General features: G+C 43.2%; 1 protein-coding gene across 3 annotated transcripts in view; it reads left to right on the top strand.

Moving 5' to 3' along the window:
• The first annotated feature begins 9,364 nt into the window (after positions 1 to 9,364).
• The window catches only part of casd1 (CAS1 domain sialic acid O acetyltransferase 1), a 109,776-nt gene continuing 96,568 nt past the window's right edge, over positions 9,365 to 22,572 (top strand). Inside the window, exons 1-2 of one of the 3 annotated variants that reach the window (XM_087987146.1) lie at positions 9,365 to 9,434; positions 13,118 to 13,297. In XM_087987146.1, coding sequence (XP_087843272.1) covers positions 9,380 to 9,434; positions 13,118 to 13,297 — 235 coding nt within the window. In that variant the 5' untranslated portion in view covers positions 9,365 to 9,379. Of the gene's footprint in view, positions 9,435 to 12,984; positions 13,298 to 13,687; positions 13,784 to 22,572 lie in introns of those variants that run through there. The other 2 variants (XM_087987147.1, XM_087987145.1) reach the window with 2 other exon arrangements.

The raw sequence follows: 22,572 nt of genomic DNA, 5'->3' as shown, positions 1-22,572 counted from the left end.
GAGTCCATAGCTCAGGGGCATAGTTTTAAAGTGAGAGGGGAGAGATTTAAAAGGAACCTGAGTGACACAGAGGGTGGTGCATGCATAGAATGAGCTACCAGAGGGAGTGGTTGAGGTCGATACAATTACAACATTTAAAAGGCATCTGGATGGGTATATGAATAGGAATGGTTTGGAGGGGCAAATAATGGCAAATGGGACCACAGCAGTTTAGGATATCTTGTCGAATAGATGAGTTGGACTGAAGGGTATGTTTCCATGCTGTATAATTCTGTGATTCTATCCATATGTGATTCTGTCCAGAACCCTAATGATTTTGAATAGTTCTACTAAATCTCTTAACTTTCTTTTTCTCCAAGTAAAACAGTCTAAACATCCCTAACCTAACTTCATAACTGAAGTTTTTCATCCTGGGAATGATTCCAGTAAATTATAACAGAGATGAGGAGGAATTTCTTCTCTCAGAGGGTTGTGAAATTTTGGAATTCTTTACCACAGAGCATTATTGAGGCTGCATTGTTAATAATATTCAAGGTTGAGATAGACAGATATTTAATTAGCTATGGGTCTAAGGCAGAAAGATGGAATGGAGGATTATCTGATCAGCTATGATTTCATTAAATGGTAGAGCATACTTGATGGGCTGAATGACCTACTTCTGCTTCTTTGCCCTATGGACTAGTGTTCTTAAGACTTCTTCCACGCTTTCTCCAATATATTCACATTCTAAGATGTGGCAGTCAGATATTGACATAATACGTCAGCTGAGGCCAAAGCAGCAGGTTCATCATAACTTCCTTGTTCCTGTACTCAATCTACGTTAATAAAGCCTGATAAGTTGTATGCTTTATTAACTACTCTACCAACACATCCTGAGACCTCCTGTTATTTATACACAAAACCCTGGTCCCTCTGTTCTTGCACCTCCTCTGTAAGTTGTGTTTTTTTATTTTATACTGTCTTTCTATATTCTTTGCACCAAAATGTATCACGTCACATTTCTCCACAATGAGGTCCAACTGTCACTTATCCACTCATTCCACCAACTTGCCTTTATACCTTTTAGGATCTACAGTATTCGCACAATTTACAATACCTCCAAGTTTTGTAAAACCTACAAACTTTGAAAGTGTGCCCTATACCCCAAGGTTTTGGTCATTGATAATTAACAGATAAACACTGACCCCTTTGGACCTCCACTTCAAACTTCCTCCAGCCCCAAAAAAATCCATTAACCATTATTTTCTGGTTCTTGTAACTCAGTCAATTCCATATCCATGTTGCTACTGTTCCTTTTATTCAATGAGTTATAGGGTCACACAGCATGGAAACAGATCCATTGGTCCAAGTCCATGCCGATCATGTTCCCAAACTAAACTAGTCCCATTAGTCTGCATTTGGTCCTTATCGTTCCAAATCTTTCCCATTCTTGTACTTATCAAAATATCTTTTAATTGTTGTAAATGTACCGCATCCACCACTTCCTCTGGCAGTTCATTTCACACACAAAGCACTCTCTGTGTAAAAACGTTACCCATCATATCCTTTTTAAAACTTTCCATTCTCACCTTAAAAAATGCCCCCTGGTTTTGAACTCCCCCACCCTCATGAAAAGACCCTTTGCTGGTCAACTTAGCTATGGCCCTTATGGTTTTGTAGACTTCTATAAGGTCCCTTCTCAACCTCCCAAGCTCCAGTGAAAAAAGTCTCAACTTATTTTTATATATCAAACCCTTCATTCCTGGCAACATCCTGATAAATCTTTTCTGAACTTCCTCCAGTTTAATAATATCCTTCCTATGCAGAATGACCAGAAGTGCACACTGTTCTCCAGAAGAGGCCTCACCAACATCCTGTACAATCTCAACATAATGTTCCAACTCCTACACTCAGAGGTCTGAGCAATGAAGACAAGCATTCTAAACGTATTTTTAATGACAGCGAAGGAGGTTACCTCAGATTACAAAGGGATCTTGATCAGATGGGCCAATGGGCTGAGAAGTGGCAGATGGAGTTTAATTTAGATAAATGTGAGGTGCTGCATTTTGGGAAAGCAAATCTTAGCAGGATTTATATACTTAATGGTAAGACCTCGGGAGTGTTGCTGAACAAAGTGACCTTGGAGTGGAGGTTCATAGCTCCTTGAAAGTGGAGTCGCAGGTAGATAGGATCGTTAAGGTGGTGTTTGGTATGCTTTCCGTTATTGGTCAGAGTATTAAGTACAGGGGTTGGGAGGTCGTGTTCTGGCTGTAGAAGACATTGGTTAGGCCACTGTTGGAATATTTCATGCAATTCTGGTCTCCCTCATATCGGAATGATGTTGTAAAACTTGAAAGGGTTCAGAAAAGATTTACAAGGATGTTGCCAGGGTTGGAGGATTTGAGGTATAGGGAGAGGCTGAGTAGACCGGGGCTGTTTTCCCTGGAGCGTCAGAGGCTGAGGGGTGACTTTATAGAGGTTAATAAAATCATGAGGGGCAGGGATAGAATATATCGACAAAGTCTCTTCCTTGGGGTAGGGGGAGTCCAGAAATAGAGGCCATAGGTTTAGGGTAAGAAGGGAGAGTTATAAAAGAGACCTGAGGGGCATTTCTTTCACACAGAGGGTGCTGTGTGTATGGAATGAGCTGCCAAAGGAAGTGGTGGATGCTAGTATGATTGCAACATTTAAAAGGCATCAAGATGGGCATATGGATTGGAAGGGTTTGGAGGGATATGGGCCAGCTGCCGGCAGGTGGAACTAGATTGATTTGGGATATCTGGTCGGTATTGGACGAGTTGGACCAAAGGGCTTGTTTCCGTGCTGTACTTCTCTTTGACTCTATGATTCCATGACTCTGTCTACACGTAACACAAATTTCAAAGAATTATGTACTTGACCCCATAGGTCTCTCTGTTCTACACTACTACCCATGGCCCTTTCATTAATTGTATAGGTGCTCTTCTTATTTGTTTCACTAAAATGCAATACCTTGCATTTATCCAAATTAAACTCCATCTGTCACTCCTCAGCCCATTGACCCAATTGATCGAGATCTCTTTATAATCTTAGATAAACTTCTTCATTGTCCACTAAATCACCTATTTTGTTGTCATCCACAAACTTACAAATCAACCTCCTATATTCTCATTCAAATCATTTATGTAAATGATGAAGAAAGTAGACCCAATACCCAACATGTGGAATACCTCCAGTCTGAAAAACTACCCTCCACCACCACCTTCTGTTTCTACTGTCAAACTTATTTTATATCTAATTGGCTAACTCACCCTGAATCCCATGTGATCTAACTTTATAATTAATCTACTATGCAGAATGTTATCAAAGACTTTACTTAAGTCCACATAAACAATTCATCTCTTGTATTTGCTTGCTTGTTGTATTTGGCAACAGTCCTGAAAATGAATAACCCATTATCATATATTGAAAAATACAAACTGATGAGTGAATGATGCCACTTGTTCTAATTCCTGGGCAGAGATAACAGATGACAGCTAAAAACAAAATCAATCCTACAGCAACTACATTTGGAATCATGAAACCTCCTGTGAATTGCATTTAGGAGCTTGTTTCCTTGCCATGTATGACTTGTATTTCCTAAACATGCTTAAATTATTAGGTAGGATTGAATATTTTATCAGTGATTGGTATTCTATGGAGGGCTCCTATGAGATAGCAACACAACCTCTTTTATGGCGATCAGTGTTGCACTAAATTTATCTACAGTCTGTCATATGTAATCTACAATAGAGGCTTTATGCATCTTCGAAAACAATTGCTATATTGTTTTCCAATGCCTTTGAGTTTATAATTCTTGGAAATTGACAACACAAAACTCTGAATATATAGAATAAGACGGTTAGTGTGGATAACATCACAACAGAATGGAGAGAATTGTATGATATAGATGCACGTACATCTGAAGAGGATTGCTCAGGTATAACAGAGCAATGTAAGTGGATAGAGGAGACAGATAAATAGGCTTTTTTGGATATGCACCATGCATTTTCATTGCACCTGGGGCAGAGAAGTGGTTATGGGACATACATTGCTATGTTTCAATCTCTGATGGGTAGGTTTATACATGCAATGCCACTAAACCTCTGTGCGGATGCTTTTTGGAGACGAAATGATAATGATGGAAAGATGGCCTCCGCTGCTTTGAATCTGATGTTGTCCCGCTTGGATAGCTAATTACAAAATGATGTTCAAATGTTAGAGGGAGGTCTCTGAATGCTACTCTTCGCATCACAACCTTCCACCATCACCACAGAGAGGAATCTGTGCATTTCCTTCCTGAAAATTGACATTCATGCAAATATGTCAAGGAACCATTCCTTCCTTCACCTGCTGGTTGACCATAATTTATTTCTCGTGTTAGCTCACTTTAGCAATGCATAACACAAATTTATTTGGGTAGTCCTTTCTGTTTAGTGTAGTTGTGCGTCTTTCATCACTAGGGTCAACATTGTACTAACATATCTTTCTGCTATAGTTAAATGGAGGTCCATTCATTTATCAGACCATCCCGGTACCTCAATTGTATGTAAATATAGTCTTGTACAAGTAGGAAGTGCCTTGGGTTTGTTTGCTGGATAGAGTCAACTCCATGTTTGTTTGTTTCTTCATGTGCTACAGGAGAGAGCTGAACTGCTTTAGTGACTACATATATACATTAAGATATTTTATGCGCTGTCAGCAATTATTCTCCACTCTCCCCAGAGACAAAGTGAGTTGCCTTTTTGAATCTTTGAAGTTCCTGGGACAATGGTACATCGACTATTAATGAGTGAGTTCCAGAATTTTGACTCAATGATAGTTAAAGAACAGTGATATAGCTCCCAAGCCAGATTGGTGTATGACATTGAAGGAAACTTGCAGTAGGGTGATTTTATTCAAAAAACTGTTGTGTGGCAGTGCATCAAACACATTTTGGAAACCTTTGTAAGTTTATCATTACACCCTCACTCTTCCTTTAGCATTGCATAGACCAATTTTTGATCCTTTGATTTCAACTTCAATTTCAACTCACCTGGCCCTCATTCTCTGAGTAACTATTTCCATCTCATCCTCCAATAAACTCTCTGAAATAGAAGCACAAGTAAGGCATTCAGCCTCACTAACCTGTCTGATCATTCACCTTACGAAAATATTCAATGATCCCATTCCCATTATCTTTGGAGGGCACAGAGTTCCACATTACATAACCCACAAGGAGAAAAAACTCTCTTCAACGCTGTCCTGTAAAGACGACTCTTAATTTTAAAACATAATCATGGATTGACCTACAATAGCAAAAATCATTTCCATATCCATCTTTTCAAGACTGTTCAGGATCTTACACATATCAATCAAGTCACCACGCATTCTTCTAACCCAATGGAAACAAGCTCAGCTGGAGGGCATCGTTGACCACGTGGGAAGGGAAATTGCGATCTTGGAAGAAAAAGGCCATCATGAGGCCTCCAAGCCCTCTGTTTCTTCCTCTCACGCAGTCCCAAGCAGTACTCTTCCACTGACACCCTCATCCGCCTGGATGAACTAGTCCACACTCTTAACAACTTCTCCTTCCAATCCTCCCACTTCCTTCAAACCAAAAGGGTAATCATGGGCACTTGCATAGGACCCAGCTATGCCCGCCACTTTGTTGGGTACGTGGAATAGTCCATCTTCCACAGTTACACCAGCACCACCTCCCACTTGTTCCTCCTCTACACCAATGACTGTATTGGCGCTACCTCGTGCTCCCACGAGGAGGTTGAACAGTTCATTAACTTTATTAACACTTTTCACCCTGACCTCAAATTCACCTGGACCACCTCAGATACCTCCTTCCCGTTCCTGAACGTCTCCATCTCCGGTGACCGCCTAAACAGGGAGAGCTACTACAAGCCCACTAACTCCTACACCTATCTAGCCCACACCTCCTCGGACCCTACCTCCTGTCAAAACGCCATCCCTTTTTCCCAATTCCTCTGCCTCCACTGCATCTGTTCCCAGGATCACTAATTCCACCTTAGAAAATCACAGAGGGCCTCCTTCTTCCAAGATTGCAATTTCCCTTCCCAAGTAGTCGATGTTGCCCTCCAGCACATCTCCTCCACTTCCCGCACCTCTGCCCTTGAACTCAACCCCTCGCAAGACAACAAGGACAGAACCCCACCCCCCCACCCCAGGTCCTCACCTTTCACCCCACTAACCTCCGCATACATTGTATCATCCTCTACCACTTCCGCCATCTACAAACGGACCCTACCAAAAGATATATTCTTTCCTCCACACCCCTATCAACATTTTAGAGAGACCGTTCCCTCCGTGACTCCCGCATCAGATCCACGCACCCCACCAGCCCTCACGCCACTCCTGGCACCTCCCCCTGCCACTGCAGGAAGAGCAAAACCTGCACCCACAGCATTCCCTTCATCTCCGTCCAAGGCCCCAAAGAATCCTTCCACATCTGACAGAAATTTACCTGCACCTCCACCAATGTCATCTACTGTATCCGTTGAACCCAATATAGTCTCCTCTACATTGGGGAGACAGGACGCCTTCTTGTGGATTGTTTCAGAGGACATCTCTGGGACACCTGCACCCACCGACCCCACCCCTCCATGGCCGAGCACTTCAACTACCCCTCCCACTCCGCCAAGGACATGCAGGTCCTGGGCCTCCTCCACCACCAAACCCTTACCACCCGATGACTGGACGAAGAATGCCTCATATTCCACCCAAAATCTGGGACCCTGCAACCACATGGGATCAATGTGGATTTCACCAGTTTCCTCATTTTCCCTCCCCCCAAATTAACCCAGTCCTAAGCCTTCAACTCGGCACTGCCCTCCTGACCTGTCCAACATTTTTCCCATTTATCCTCTCCAACCTATCACCTTCTCCCTCACCTTTATCTCCCTATCACATTCTCAGCTACCTTCCTCCCATTCCAACTCCCCCTCCCATTTATCTCTTAGCTCCCTGGCCCACAAGCCTTATTCCTGATGAAGGGCTTATGTCCGAAATGTCAATCTTCTGGCTCTTCAGATGCTACCTGACCTGCTGTGCTTTTCCAGAAACACACTCTATCCTTGGAAGACAGCCCATTCTTTTCACATATCAATTAAGGATGTAAAATAATAAATGGTTAACAATTAATCAAGAAGTCTTGATCTTTTAATTAATGTACTGTAGTTAATGTTTAAAACAGATTGGTGAAATGATTTTCTGACGTTATAATACCACTTTAAAACATGCATAGCAATACTGACATTGTCTACGTTATCATGACTTTTGGTTTTCCCATAGTGGGAAGTACACCTGTGTTCTCAAAATAGAGCAATCGAAAAGGACCTGTTCCTGAAATCATTTCACAAAAAGGAGGAAATCACTGTTAAATATAAACCATGTAGTGAAGTGCTCAATTCCCCTTCCCCCCTCCAAATTACCCCAGTCCCAAGCCTCCAATTTGGCACCGCCATCCTGACCTGTCCATCACTTTTCCTGTCCATCCGCTCCAGCCTCCTCTCCGACCTATCAACTGTGCAGGTGCAATGCTGAATGACTTAAAAGTTCTAATATCTTTCTACTTCATGTGAAACCGAAGGCAAAAATCAAATGAAGCTGACAGGATGTGTTTCTAGCAGTTCAAGAAAATGCAACATGTCAATAAACTGAGTTGACAGTTAAGATGTCAGCAGAGTAGAGCGCTCCAACCACAGCAATTCTGCTCACCAGCTCCTTTTCCTCTTTCTTCCTTTTGTTCTTTTTTTCCCTCTTGCTGCGGTTTTTCTTCCACCCCCTTCCTCAACTTTTAACTTCTTAAAGCATCCTACCTGGAAGGAATGGAGAATGGGGTCAGAGACCAGGCCAGCGGGGAGGCGAGTTGTTGCCGGAGGAGCCGAGTCCTGGAAGCGAGTTGCGGCCAGAGCAGCAGAAAAGCGAGCGTGGGCCAAGTTGTGGCCAGGGCCCGGAGCGGGAGCAGAGCAAGCCCAGGCCAACCAAGGGCATGTGTCCTGGAGGCCAGCGCATGGAGGCAGAAAGGCCTCATGTTCTGAAGCCCAGCAGGCATGGAGTCAGTGAAAAAGAGAACATAACTCGATTTCTTTGAAGACACTTTTTATTCTCATCCTGGACTTTTAAACTCTGTATTGCCATACGGCTCTTTCATTTTACAATTTCAATTCTGTAACAACACTTAAAGTATCTGTACTTGGGTAGCTGTACCGAATATGGTGTCAAGAGGGGACATTACAAACTTTTCACTGCGCTCACTCGAGTGCACGTGGCAATAAATTTTGGTTAGAGTGGTGCTGGAAAAGCACAGCAGGTCAGGCAGCATCCAAGGAGCAGGAAAATCGACATTTCGGGCAAAAGCCCTTCATGCATCGATGGGTTTTTTTTAGAATTTGAATGTTGCTTGCCATTTAGAGAGACAGTAAATGCGTATCTAGAAAAGTTAATGAGGACTGTGTGACATCTTTGCAAGATAAATTGGAACACTCCCATTTGGTAGCTTTTATTATTGACTGCATGACAGCATTGACCACAGAAAGCTATACAACTGTTACTTTCCATTCATAGAATCTCTACAGTATGGAAACAGGCCATTTGGCCCAACAAGTCCACAACGACCCTCCGAAGAGTATCCCACCCAGACCCATTCCCATACCTCTATTACTCTACATTTCCCCTGACTAATGCATCTTGCCTACACATCCCTGAACACGGTGGGCAATTTAGCATGGCCAATTCACCTAATCTGCACATCTTTGGACTGTAAGATGAAACCAGGGCACCTTGAGGAAACCCACACAGACATGGAGAGAACGTGCAAACTCCAAACAGACAGTCGCCGGAGGCTGGAATCAAACCCGGGTCCCTGGCGCTGTGATAATATTCAGAGATCTTTGTTCTTTGTTCTAGAAACAGGAACAATAGCAGAATGACATACAACAGAAAGAACCTGGTTGATAAATTAACCACTGTAGCAGAACGATGAGGTCTGGCTGGTCATGTTTTGGCAAGCATATGCAATAATATGACCTTTGAACAAATTTTGAATTGTCAAAAGCGATTGGCATGAAACATTGTTACAATAGCTGTGTAACATCATTTTGCTACAGCTTTACTAAGTGTCCTTATAACGTAAACAATGACAACTTTCCTCTAAAAGTATTCTTTTTTTTGTTAACTCATTGCATATTTTACCTCCTATTAAAATCATAATAGAGACACAGTTGCATAGCGTATTACGTGGCAGTCTTCCTTTAAGGTAATACAGGAAGTGCAACACAAGAGATTAAACCCTACCAATGTCTAAAGAGACACAACCACACCTGTGAATATATTTTCTGCAATTTCTTTAGCTGTTGCCAGAGACAGACAAATGGATCAGAAATCTAGCAATCTTCCAAAAGAGACAACATCACTGCCTAATACAGGTGAGAGTTATTAAGGTGAAGCTGATCTTTGTTGTTTTGCCGGTTCTAAAATTAGATCAGTTTGGAACGGTTTATCTCAATAGTCCAATGATTTCAACTCTAAAAGATTAATAAATTTATTTAGAATGTATATTTTTCCACTGTATGCATTTGGCTCTGTTTCTCTTTGTCGTGAACAAACTCTCTCCTGTCAATGAGCTCTGTTTTTTTTTAATAACTGGAAGAGCGCCATATATGGACTGTGCTTTGCAGTTTGTCTCATTTCTTTCTCTGTCCCCCATCTGTGTGGCAAGTGTATCACCTCTCTACACTTTCTTATTTGTTTTGTCACCACAATCTTCCTTCATATCTTGCCAAGGGACAATTGTGAATATGTCACATCGATGACCATAAGACATAGGAGCAGAAATTAGGCCAATCAGCCCATCGAGTCTGCTCCCCATTCAATCATGGTTGATAGGTTTCTCAACCCCATTCTCTCACTTTCTCCCCATAACCCTTGATCCCTTTGACAATCAAGAACCCATCTATCTCCCTAAATATACTCAATGACCTGACCTTCTGTGGCAGTGAATTGCATAGATTCAGACTGAGTCAGACTGACTCGATTTCCAAAGTAGGAATTTATGAAATGTCACATGGATTATAAAAAAAATTGACTGCCTATAGATTGTGTTTTTTGAACAAAACAGAATGTATCTGCAAATACAATTCTGCAAATGCAAATTCGCCCCATAAACATATGTGCATGCATGTGAGGGAGAGAGAGAGAGTGTGTCTGTGTGTGTGGGGGGGGGGGGGGGGGGGGTGGAGGAGAAAGGTGACCCCACTACACCATACAGTCTCACACATACACACAGCATACACTCTTACATACGCACACACTAACACAGACCCTCTCTCATACACATGCTATCTCAGGCATATACACATATACCCCACACTCACACCCATTCGCACACCCTCTCACAGGAATACACTCCATCACACTCACACGTACACTTTATCAAGCAGACACATTTGAAAGGGTTGGAGGGTTTGAGCTATAGGGAGAGGCTGAATAGGCTGGGGCTGTTTTCCCTGGAGCGTCAGAGGCTGAGGGGGTGCCCTGATAGAGGTTTATAAGATCATGAGGGGCATGGATCGGATTAATAAACAAAGTCTTTTCACTGTGGTGGGACAGTCCAGAACTAGAGGGCATAGGTTTAGAATGAGAGAGGAAAGGTATAAGAGGGAGCTAAGGAGCAACTTTGTCACACAGAGGGTTGTGCATGTATGGAATAAGCTGCCAGAGGAAATGGTGGAGGCTGGTACAATTGCAGCACTTAAAAGACATCTGGATTAGTCTGAATAGGAAGGGTTTAGGGTGATATGGGCCAAGTCCTGATAAATGGGACTAGATTAGGATATCTGGTCAGCATGGATGAGTTGGACCAAAGGGTGTTTCCATGCTGTGCATCTCTATGACTCTATGCCTATGACTCATACACTGACATTCTCTCCCTCTCTGCCAACAAACACACACACACTCTCCCTCACATGCATGCACACACTTCAACCCCAGGGCATCAATGTTGACTTCACCAGTTTCTTCATTTCCCTTCCCCCCACCTTACCCCAGTTCCAACCTTCCAGCTCAGCACTGCCCTCATGACTTATCTACCTGCCAATCTCCCTTCCCACCTATCTGCTCCATCCCCCCTCTGACCTATCACCTCCATCCCCACCCCCATTCACCTATTGTACTCTTTGCTACCTTCTCCCCAGCTTCCCCCCACTCCCAGCCCACTTATCTCTCCACCCTGGAGGCTCCCTGTCTCCATTCCTGATGAAGGGCTTTTGCCCGAAACGTCGATTTTCCTGCTCCTCGGATGCTGCCTGACCTGCTGTGCTTTTCCAGCACCACTCTAATCCAAACTCTGGTGTCCAGCATCTGCAGTCCTCACTTTTGCCTAGTTGATTTTAACCTTACTGCGAATCCTCTTGCAAGGATGGCCTACCTTGAAGAAGCTCTCCTCCTCTCTCCACAAGAATCTCAGTGAGTCTCTCTTTCACTGCAACCCCCAGGTTATCTCCTCTGCCCTGAAGCTCTTCAACCATGTACTGAAACAGACTCACTACCACAGTCACATTTGCTTGAGGCCTCATCTTCCACCTCGGAATACTTCAACCCCAGGACATCAATGTGGACTTCACCAGTTTCCTCATTTCCCCTCCCCCCACTTTACCCCAGTTCCAACTTCCAGCTCAGCACTGTCCTCATGACCTGTCCTACCTGACAATCTCCCTTCCCACCTATCCGCTCCACCTCCCCTCTGACCTATCACATCCATCCCCACCCCATTCACTTATTGTACTCTTTACTACCTTCCCCCACCCTCCTCTCTAACCTATCACCTCCATCCCCACACCTATTCACCTATTGTACTTTTTGCTACCTTCTCCCCTGCCCCCCCAAACTCATCTCTCCACCGTGGAGGCTCCCTGCCTCCATTCCTGATGAATGGCTTTTGCCCGAAATGTCGATTTTCCTGCTCCTCGAATGCTGCCTGAACTGCTGTGCTTTTCCACTCTAATCCAAACACATACAAGTAAGTTTATAGGGTGACTTTGCATGAACAGAATTGTATTTGCAGATATGTTCTATTTTGTTCAAAAAGCACACAATCTGTAGGTAGTCAATATTTTTTTATAACCCATGTGACATTTTATAAATTCCTACTTTGGAAATAGAACCAGTCTGACTCATACAGACTCTAACCTCACCTTTAGTGCAGTAACTGAGCTGAGATGTCACATTTAAAAATAAAACCTTGTTTTCTCAGGACTGTAATTTGAAAGAAGTTCTGGGATATACATATTAATGAATCAAAATCTGCAGCCCATTCTAAAAGATGAAAGACTGAACAGCAATCTAGGATTTTCAATATACTGCATCAGTGCTTGGAACTATGACCTTCTGCTCTAAATTATGTATCCTATGACACTACTCCACTAGCTACCTGACGAAGGAGCACTGGTCCAGAAGCTTGTTCTTCCAAATAAACCTGTCGGACTATAACCTGGTGTCGTGTGAATTTTTACTCTGACGCAGTAACACTTGTATTGCACAACTGCAGACTCCCCGCCTCCTGATTCCATTGATCTAAGTAATGTGCCCCAGGCATTGCACTCTTTCTTATTTTCAAATTCTTCACATTCCTCTATCTGTCGTCCCTACTCAATTACTCTCGCTGCTGGGAACGAACTCCTGTCTCTCTCGTTCCACCCTCATTCCGCGTGGAGACCACAAACGTTAGCCCCGCCCCTACAGCAACCCCGTTAGCTCCGCCCAACACAGCCAGCGTTGCCCACGCCCCCACAGTCCACGTTTGCCCCGCCCCTTAATGCCCCTGTTGCCCGCTCCCTTTCGCATCGGCCCCGAGCGCTCAGTTACCCCGCCCCCAGGCTCGCTCCTCCACCTTAGCCCCCCACCATCAGGTATCACCCGCCCCTTCCCTTTGCACCTGCTCGTCCCCCCACCCCCGAGCACTACCTCTACCACCAGAAGTGAGAGTATGGCCTTGGCCTTTCCCTTTCCCCGCCCCAGAGCACGGCCCTCCCTTCCCTTTCAACCGTCGCCGCTATGGCCCTCCTCCACTCACGCAGGGCTTTGCCCCGCCCCCATGTCTCTCTGGTTCTAGGTGCTTTGCGCGAAGGATTCTCATTCGGTTGTCATGGGGGAGCCAAGATGGCGGCGCAGGCCTACGCGATGGGCAGACGGGAAATTAATCAACACTTCAACATCAGGAACGCCAAGCTCCTTGCCATCAGCTTTGTGTTTATCTTAACAGTTGGTCACGGGATTCACCGGAGCTATGGAGGTAAAGCAATGAAATGGTATGGGGCGTGTTGCATGGGCTCGCTGGTGGGCGCCGCTCCTGTATTTGTCTCTGACATTCAGCTCCGTGTCTGTCGGTCAGGCCCGGCCATAGATTTGGAGCCGAGTATGAGACAGGGATGAGCATGGCTGGACCGGGGACCGAGCGGTATTTTGTGCCTTGGCTGAAAGTGATGAGCTATAAATATAAAAATGTTCGTGTCTGTGCTCAGCTCTGGCTGGTGAGCAATGTCTATGTATTTAACACCGAGCCGGGCATCGGGGCTCTTGCTGCAAATTGTCAGCTGTGTTTTCAGTCGCTGTTGCCTTTGTGTTTCGTTAACTGGAGATGATGTGCTTCCCTCCCGGAGTCTTTCTTTTGTCTTTGGAACAGAAATCTCAAACATCCAGAGTTACAGCCGCCGATATAAGACATAATGTAAACAAGGGCTGCGGAGTACGGTTACTCCATCAAAGGCTGCTTTGGAAGGTGAAAACATACACTGGTTCTTTGAAATTTCTCTCAAATACTACATTGATCAAAATCCTGTCTATTACTGTCTACATTTAATTTGTCCCAGTAGGTTGTTCTTTGCCACTTGGCCTCCAATGTATATCGTTTAGTTAAATGTACAAATGGCGTAAGTGTGAAAGATACAAGGTTAGAAATGAAGCAAGCCAAACGAGTGTTGGTTACAAGACCTATATAAATCGTGTATCAGCAGGTTTAATATTACCATTAGTAATTCTTTGCCTGACTACTGCTTTAGGCTGAACTAGACTGTTCATTTATTTTTGCATTTTATTTGATTCATACCTTTTTTATCTCACTGAGAATTGCCAAACGATATCTGTAACAGTGCAGTCGTCTGGCACCTGCTCTTGCATTTATTATGTCAATATAGTGAGGTCAAACTAAGTAATGTTACTGGAGTTATAAGATTAATTTCTGAGAATATCTTGTATGACTGGTCATAGTATAATATCCATGTTTAGAATAAAGCAAATCATGAAAATGAAATTTGTTTTGTAGCACACAAGATATTGTGGCAGATAGATGATGTACAATGGCATTCATCCACTTTGTTGAATTGCAGCTCTAAGTTCATACTATAGAACTGATTAATGCAGATGAATGAAATGAGCACTTTCTAAAGTAAATCAATCACGAATAGTACTCCTCACAAATGTTATATGACTAGTTGCCAGTGGAATTTATGGCCCAACTGGTGTTTATGCTTAATGAGTTTCTATATCTTTTGTGTTGTGTACTTCTAATGGCTAATATTTTGCATGTTGGCTGTCCAATAGTAATAGTAGATTTTTTTTTAGATTAGATTCCCTACAGTGTGGACACAGGCCATTTAGCCCAACAAGTCCACACCGACCCTCCAAAGAGTAACTCACCCAGACCTAATTCCCTCAATTTAGCACGGGCAATCCACCTGACCTGCACATCTTTGGACTGTGGGAGGAAACAGGAGAACCTGGAGGAAACTCATGCAGACACAAGGGAGCATGTGCAAATTCCACACAGGCAGTCGCCCGAGGTTGGAATCAAGCCCTGGTCCCTGGTGCTGTGAGGCTGCAGTGCTAACCACTGAGCTATCGTGCCACCCCATTTGTATGTGTGAGAAAAGCATTCACTTGCAGCTGTGTGAAAATAAGTAATCTGTAGAGATTTTGCACACATTGTACAAATTTTGTGCTTTTATGATACTTTCATGTGCTCTTTAAGCTTTTGCTTTCAGCTTTCTGCATAGTATTTGATGTAGCTATGACTGCTACTATGAAAACCCATTGGCAGTTCAATAAAATTTGTGCTTTAGTCACCCAGTAACAAAATTGCTGTTTTTATGTAAAATGAACGTGGGTTATGCATCACTGCAGCCAGTGATTACATTTTAACTGAAGATTTTGATGTTTTAAAACTTGAAATCAAATTTGGTCAAGGGAATTCCTCTGCTACTCTTCAATTCTATTCACCTGCCAGAGCAGACAGACCTGTGTTAACATCTTTATTAACAGGCAGCAATAATAATCATTGTTATCAACTATCCTTCAAATAAGGATGACATCTACTAAAGTTTGAGAGCTACTGCCATGGATCTTCATGTTCCTAGCCTTTTCCTGACTCATGATCTTTGAGCAAATGAGGCAGGTTGACCTGTGGACGGTAAGAACTGGAGTACAGGATTAGTCTTTCTTCACTGGCACTGCTGTGCCTCATCTTAAACTAAAAGCATTAAAGCAACTTGGTGCAGATTGCTACACTTTTGAACAATTGTTAATAAGATCATCTTAGTCATTCAAACTCTTCTTGAACCATAGCATTGACATTGAAGCATTTTCTTTGATCTCCCTAAGTATGCTGATGATTTGAGGCAAGAGGAGCTGTTAGGGACTGCCTTTTGGCTTTCTGGGTCTGCCGAGTCCTATGTGACTGCTTGGAGTCAGTGAACTGGTCCATTTTCAAGGACTCAATGGCCAACTTAAATGAGTATGCCACACCGTCACAGACTTCATCAGTAGGTGCCAAAGAGATTAATCTGCGTGCCAAAGAAATTAATCTGCATACTCCCATCTGGAAGCCATGGATGAACTGGGAGATACGCTCCCTATTCAAGTCCAGATCTGAGGCGTTCAAGTCAGGTAACCCTGATCTATACAAGAAATCCAGGTACAATCTTCACAAAGTCATCAGGGATGCCAAGAGACAATATCAGACTAAACTAGAGTCACAGGGCTAACTACACATGATGTAAGGGGCTACAAAGTGAAGTTGAGTAAAATCGCTGGCAAAAATGCATCTATCCCTGATTACCTCAATGCATTCTATGTTTGTTTGAACAGAAAGTAAGTGAAATGTCACCTGCATCAGAAAGTCACTGCCATTGATGTTAGATCGACCTTCTTGAGAGTGAACCCACAGACGGCAACTGGCCTGGCTGAAGTCAGTGGTTGTGCACGCCGATCCTGCATGGAGCAGCGGTATTTGCAATCATCTTTAACCTCTCTTATTCCGATGTGAGGTTCCTACCTGCTTCAAGAAGACCACTGGTCATCCTGGTGCCTGATTTTTCTCTGGGGTCTTAATGACTACAGCCCGCTGGCTATGACATCCAACATCATGAAGTGCTTTGAGAAGTTATTAATGGCACACATCAACTCCAGCATGCCAGATTGCCATGACCTAATACAACAGTTGCCAAATTATAATAGGTCCACAGCAAACCCTGGTCCCTGGCTCTGCATTCCTGGCTCTGCATTCATCCCTGGAACAGCTAGATAATAAGGACACCTATGTCAAACTCCTGTTTATTGAAATAAGTTCAACCTTCAACCCCATAATTCCAACCGAATTCATCTCCAACTCCAAGACGTGGACTCTGCTCCTCCTCTACAATTGGACCTTCCCTTCCTGACCTGTAGACCGCAATCAGTAAGTATAGGTGACTACATCACTTCCACAATAATCATGAACACTGGTGCCTTGTAAAGCTTTGTACTTGGCCCTTACTATACTCCTTATACACGCGTGACTGTGGCCAAATTCAGATCAAACTCCTTTTATGAATTTGAAAGCGAGAGAGGGAACGTCATAGCACGGTGTAAAGACAACAATCTCTCCCTCAATATCAGCAAAAGGAAGGAGCTAGTCCTCAAATTCAATTAGAGGACACACCTTTACCTGAATCAGTGGTGCTGAGGTTCTAGGAGTAAATATAACCAAGGATCCATCAATTCGACAGTCAAGAAAGCACAACAATTCCTCAACTTCCTCCAGAAAACTAAGGAATTTCGGCATGTCTGCAATGATTCATTACAATTTTTATAGATGCACCATAGAGAGCATCCTATCCGGATGCATCGCAGCTTGGTTTGGCAACTGCTGTGCCCAAGACCGCAAGGAATTAGAGTTGTGAATGAACCCAGTCCATCCCACAAGCCAGCCTCCTTTCATTGACTCCGTCTATACTTCCTGCTGCCTCAGGAAAGCAGCCAACGTTATCAAAGACCCCTCGCACCCAGTTTATACTCTCTTCTACCTCTTTGATCAGGCAGAAGATACAAGTATTTTCAAACTTTTGCCAACAGATTCAAGAACAGCTTCTTCCCTGCAGTTATCAGACCTTTGAAAGGACCTCCTCATATTCTCTGAAGCTGTCATACCTTACAACAGAATGCAGAATATAGTATGATGTGTCTGGATAGCGTGGAATACAATACTTCGCACTGTATTTTGGTACATATGACATACTAAATCAAATCTGTCACATTATTTGTCATCTTTCATAGTTATCACTGGAGCACATTTTTTCCAATGCATTAAGGTGATGACCTTTAGAGGGACAGTATTATGACTGAGATGTAAGCCTAGTGTGCTCAAATTTTGCAGTAGGACTTTCATCCCTTGGGTGAGAAGGTTCTGGGTTTGAGTTGTTCCAATGGGCTGAGGAGTCGCAGATGGAGTTTAATTTAGATAAATGCAAGGTGCTGCATTTTGGAAAAGCAAATCAGAGCAGGTCTTATACACTTAATGGGATGGTCCTGGCGAGTGTTGCTGAACAAAGAGACCATGGAGTGTAGGTTCATAGATCCTTGAAAGTAGAGTCATACATAGACTGGATAGTGAAGAAGGCGTTTGGTATGCTTTATTGGTCAGAGCATTGAGTATAGGAGTTGGCAGGTCATGTTGCGGCTGTATAGGATATTGGTTAGGACGCTTTTGGAATATTGTGTACAGTTCTGTTCTCCTTCCTATCAGAAAGATGTTGTGAAACTTGAAAGGGATCAGAAAAGATTTACGACAATGTTGTCCGGGTTGGAGGATTTGAGCTATAGGGAGAGGCTGAATAGATTGGTGCTGGTTTCCTTGGAGTTTGGAGGCTGAGGAGTGACCTTATAGAGGTTTATAAAGTCAAGAGGGACATGGAAAGAATAAATAGATAAGGTCTTTTCCCTGGGCCGGGGATGTCCTGAACTAGAGGGCATAGGTTTTGGGTGAGAGGGAAAAGATATAAAAGGGACCTAAGGGGTAACCTTTTCACACAGAGGGTCACTGAGACCGATTCATGTTTTCTATTTGAAGGCTTTAAATATTTTTTCAGTGCTGTTTTGGATAGTTCTAGCTATTTAAAACCAAAGCTCCACTAATCAGATGGCTGCTGTTAGGCTGAACTTGGTGAACTCGAAAGATTGTTTCAGAGTCAAAATGCAACATTGTATTGCATCGCTAATCAGTATGAACTTGATGTTCAAGTTGTCAAATACCACTTGGAACATTTTACACAATGTACTCTTATTTAGTAAACGTCTTGTTTTTGAATTTGGGCAATCAGTACAGTTTCTAAGTTGTATAGTGGATTATCACAAGCACATTTGTTTGTTTTATTGCAGAGACTTTAATTCACTTATGTCGCAAGTGAGCAACATCCTGAGCATGTTCAAACTCATAAATAGCTAATGTAGATTACCTCATTGCACCAACAGCGGATGTTAACATAACTTTTATTGTAATTAAAACTTTGCAAATAGGAGCATTTATAAAGCAAATGTACTCAAACACATGAAGTATTAGGATAGATGCCAAAAGAGGTTTAAAAGGAGTAAGCTAAAGGTGAAGAGGTTTAAGGAGCTCATTCCAGAGTTTGGTGGTATCGGCAGCTGGAAGTGGACTGGCAGCATTGCAGTATTCAAAATATGGTGCACAAGAAACCCAATGTTGGAGTAGCTTTGAAGTCTTGGAGGGTTTTGGACTGGAGGAAAACACACATAATGGATGAACAAGGACAGGATGTAATTAGAATTTCAAAATCAATGCTTTGTCAGACTGATGACCAGTGTAGGCCAGTGAACAACAGAGTGATGTGAATGGCATTTACAGAGTCATAGAGATGTACAGCATGGAAACAGACCCTTCAGTCCAACTCGTCCAGTGACCCTCTGTGTGAAAAGGTTACCCCTTAGGTCCCTTTTATATCTTTTCCCTCTCACCCAAAACCTATGCCCTCTAGTTCAGGACATCCCAACCCACTCTAGTCCCACCTGCCAGCACCCGGCCCATATTCCTCTAAACCCTTCCTATTACCCATCCAAAGTCTCTTAAATGTTGCAATTGTACCAGCCTCCACCATATCCTCTGGCTGCTCATTCCATACCTGTACCACCCTCTGTGTGAAAAAGTTGCCCCGCAGGTCTCTTTTATATCTTTCCCCTCTCACCCTAAACCCATGCTCTCTAGTTCTGGACTCCCCAACACTAGGGAAAAGACTTTGCCTATTTACCCTATCCATGCCCCTCATAATTTTGTAAACCTCTATAAGGTCACCTCTCCGCCTCCGACACTCCAGGGGAAACATCCCCAGCCTGTTCAGCCTCTTTCTATACCTCAAATCCTGCAACCCTGGCAACATCCTTGTAAATCTTTTCTGAACCCTTTCAAGTTTCACAACATCTTTCCGATAGGAAGGAGATCAGAATTGCAATATTTCAACAGTTGCCTAACCAATGTCCTGTACAGCCGCAACATGACCTCCCAACTCCTGTACTCAATACTCTGACCAATAAAAGAAAGCAGACCAAACGCCGCCTTCACTATTCTATCTACCTGCGACTTCACTTTCAAGGAGCTATGAACCTGCGCTCCAAGGTCTCTTGTTCAGCGACCTTACCATTAAGTGTATAAGCCCTGCTAAGATTTGCTATCCCAAAATGCAGCACCTCGCATTTATCTGAAGTAAACTCCATCTGCCACTTCTCAGCCCATTGGCCCATCTGGTCCAGATCCTGTTGTAATCTGAGGTAACCTCTTCGCTGTCCACTACACCTCCAATTTTGGTGTCATCTGCAAACTTACTAACTGTACTTCTTATTCTCGCATCCAAATCATTTATGTAAATGACAAAAAGTAGAGGGGAGAAAGTGAGGTCTGCAGATGCTGGAGATCAAAGTTGAAACTTTATTGCTGGAACAGCACAGCAGGTCAGGCAGCATCCAGGGAATCTCCTGTTCCCTGGATGCTGCCTGACCTGCTGTGCTGTTCCAGCAATAAAGTTTCAACAAAAAGTAGAGGGCCCAGCACCGACCCTTGTGGCTAGTCTGAAAAACAATCCTCCACCACCACCCTAAGTCTTCTACCTTTGAGCCAGTTCTGTATCCAAATGGCTAGTTCTTCCTTTATTCCATGAGATCCAACCTTGCTGATCAGTCTCCCATGGGGAACCTTGTCAAATGCCTTACTGAAGTCCATATAGATCACATCTTCTGCTCTGCCCTCATCAATCTTTGTTACTACTTCAAAAAAAACTCAATCAAGTTTGAGAGACATGATTTCCCACACACAAAGTCATGTTGACTATTCCTCGTCAGTCCTTGCCTTTCTAAATATATGGACATCCTGTCCCTCAGGATTCCCTCCAACAACTTGCCCACCACTGAGGTCAGGCTTACTGGTCTATAGTTCCCTGGTTTGTTTTTACCGCCCTTCTTAAACAGTGGCATCAGGTTTGCCAACCTCCAATCTTCCGGCACCTCACCTGTGACTATCGATGATACAAATATCTCAGCAAGAGGCACAGCAATCACTTCTCTAGCTTCCCACAGAGTTCTCGGGTACACCTGATCAGGTCCTGAGGATTTATCCACCTTTACCCCTTTCAAGACATCAGCACTTCCTCCTCTGTAATCTGGACATTTTGCAAGATGTCACCATCTATTTCCCTACAGTCTATATCTTCTATATCCTTTTCCACAGTAAATACTGATGCAAAATATTCATTTAGTATCTCCCCCATTTTCTGTGGCTCCACACAAAGGCAGCCTTGCTGATCTTTGAGGGACCCTATTTTCTCCCTAGTTATGCTTTTGTCCTTAATATATTTGTGAAAACTCTTTGGATTCTCCTTAATTCTATTTGGCTATCTCATGTCCCCCTTTTGCCCTCCTGATTTCCTCCTTAAGTATACTCCTACTTCCTTTATACTCTTCTAAGGATTCACTCGATCTATCCTGTCTATACCTGACATATGCTTCCTTCTTTTTCTTAACCAAACCCTCAATTTCTTTAGTCATCCAACATTCCCTATACCTACCAGCCTTCCCTTTCACCCTGACAGGAATATACTTTCTCTGGATTCTTGTTATCTCATTTCTGAAGGCTTCCCATTTTCCAGCCGTCCCTTTACCTGCGAACATCTGCCTCCAATCAGCTTTCGAAAGATCTTGCCTACTACTGTCAAAATTGGCCTTATTCCAATTTAGAACTTCAACTTTTAGATTTGGTCTATGCCTTTTCTATCACGATTTTAAAACGAATAGAATTATGGTTGCTGGCCCCAAAGTGCTCCCCCACTGACACCAGTCACCTGCCCTGCCTTATTTCCCAAGAGTAGGTCAAGTTTTACACCTTCTGTAGTAGGTACAACCACATACTGAATCAGAAAATTGTCTTGTACGCACTTAAAAAATTCCTCTCCATCTAAACCTTTAACACTGTGGCAGTCCCAGTTGATGTTTGGAAAGAGACAAAGGCAGAGACCACATGGTCAATCAGAGAGAGAGAGAGAAAGAAACCTACACTGCTATATGACACACCAGTGAATCTGCACAGCCTTTGCTGTTTGAGTGCAAGTATTTCTGAACAACGGAGTGCGTCAAAGAAAAATTAACAGTGAAAATCACAGCTGACCTTGGAAGAACCTGTGTGGGAGAGCTCACAATGGGAGCAGAGAAGTGCCTTGTTATTAAGTGTAAACTTGCTTTTATTTTGTAAATTTAACAATAGTGAGTACAGTGGGTTCTTTCTTGATTATATGTTTTATTGAGAGTTGTCTCTTGATTAGAATTTAAAAATATAAAACACAAGTACTAATTTTTTTAGTGCAGTAAGACTGTGCTATTTTCTGGGTCTGTAGATTATGGTGCAAAAATGGCCTTTAGTGAAGTGATGTGCTGCTCTTGTTGGATGTGAGAGATTAGGGGGAATGTCCATTTTATTGATGATTATGTCTTAGTAAGTGTGTATGCTTGCAAATCGTTTCGAATCGCATGGATCAGATGGAGTGGTAGTTAGCTGTGAGGACTTTACAGGAACTAGGAGGCTTGATGGACGGCAGTTATAGGAAGGGGGATAAATTGCAGATGCAGTCAGGTAGATGTCTTGGCTCCCAGAAAGGTAGGAGAGGGAGGCAGATAGTGCACGAGTCTCCTATGGCAATCCCCATCTCAAATAAGTATGCTATTTTGAAAAAGGTAGGGGGTTATGAACTCTCTGGAATG

This window comes from Chiloscyllium plagiosum, unplaced genomic scaffold (assembly GCF_037043375.1).
Source record: "Chiloscyllium plagiosum isolate Xiang-an unplaced genomic scaffold, Cpla_swu_hap1 HiC_scaffold_5, whole genome shotgun sequence".
NCBI classification, from domain to species: Eukaryota; Metazoa; Chordata; class Chondrichthyes; order Orectolobiformes; family Hemiscylliidae; genus Chiloscyllium; species Chiloscyllium plagiosum.
Note: the sequence above shows the minus strand (reverse complement) of the source record. Positions and strands in the feature narration are given on the sequence as shown.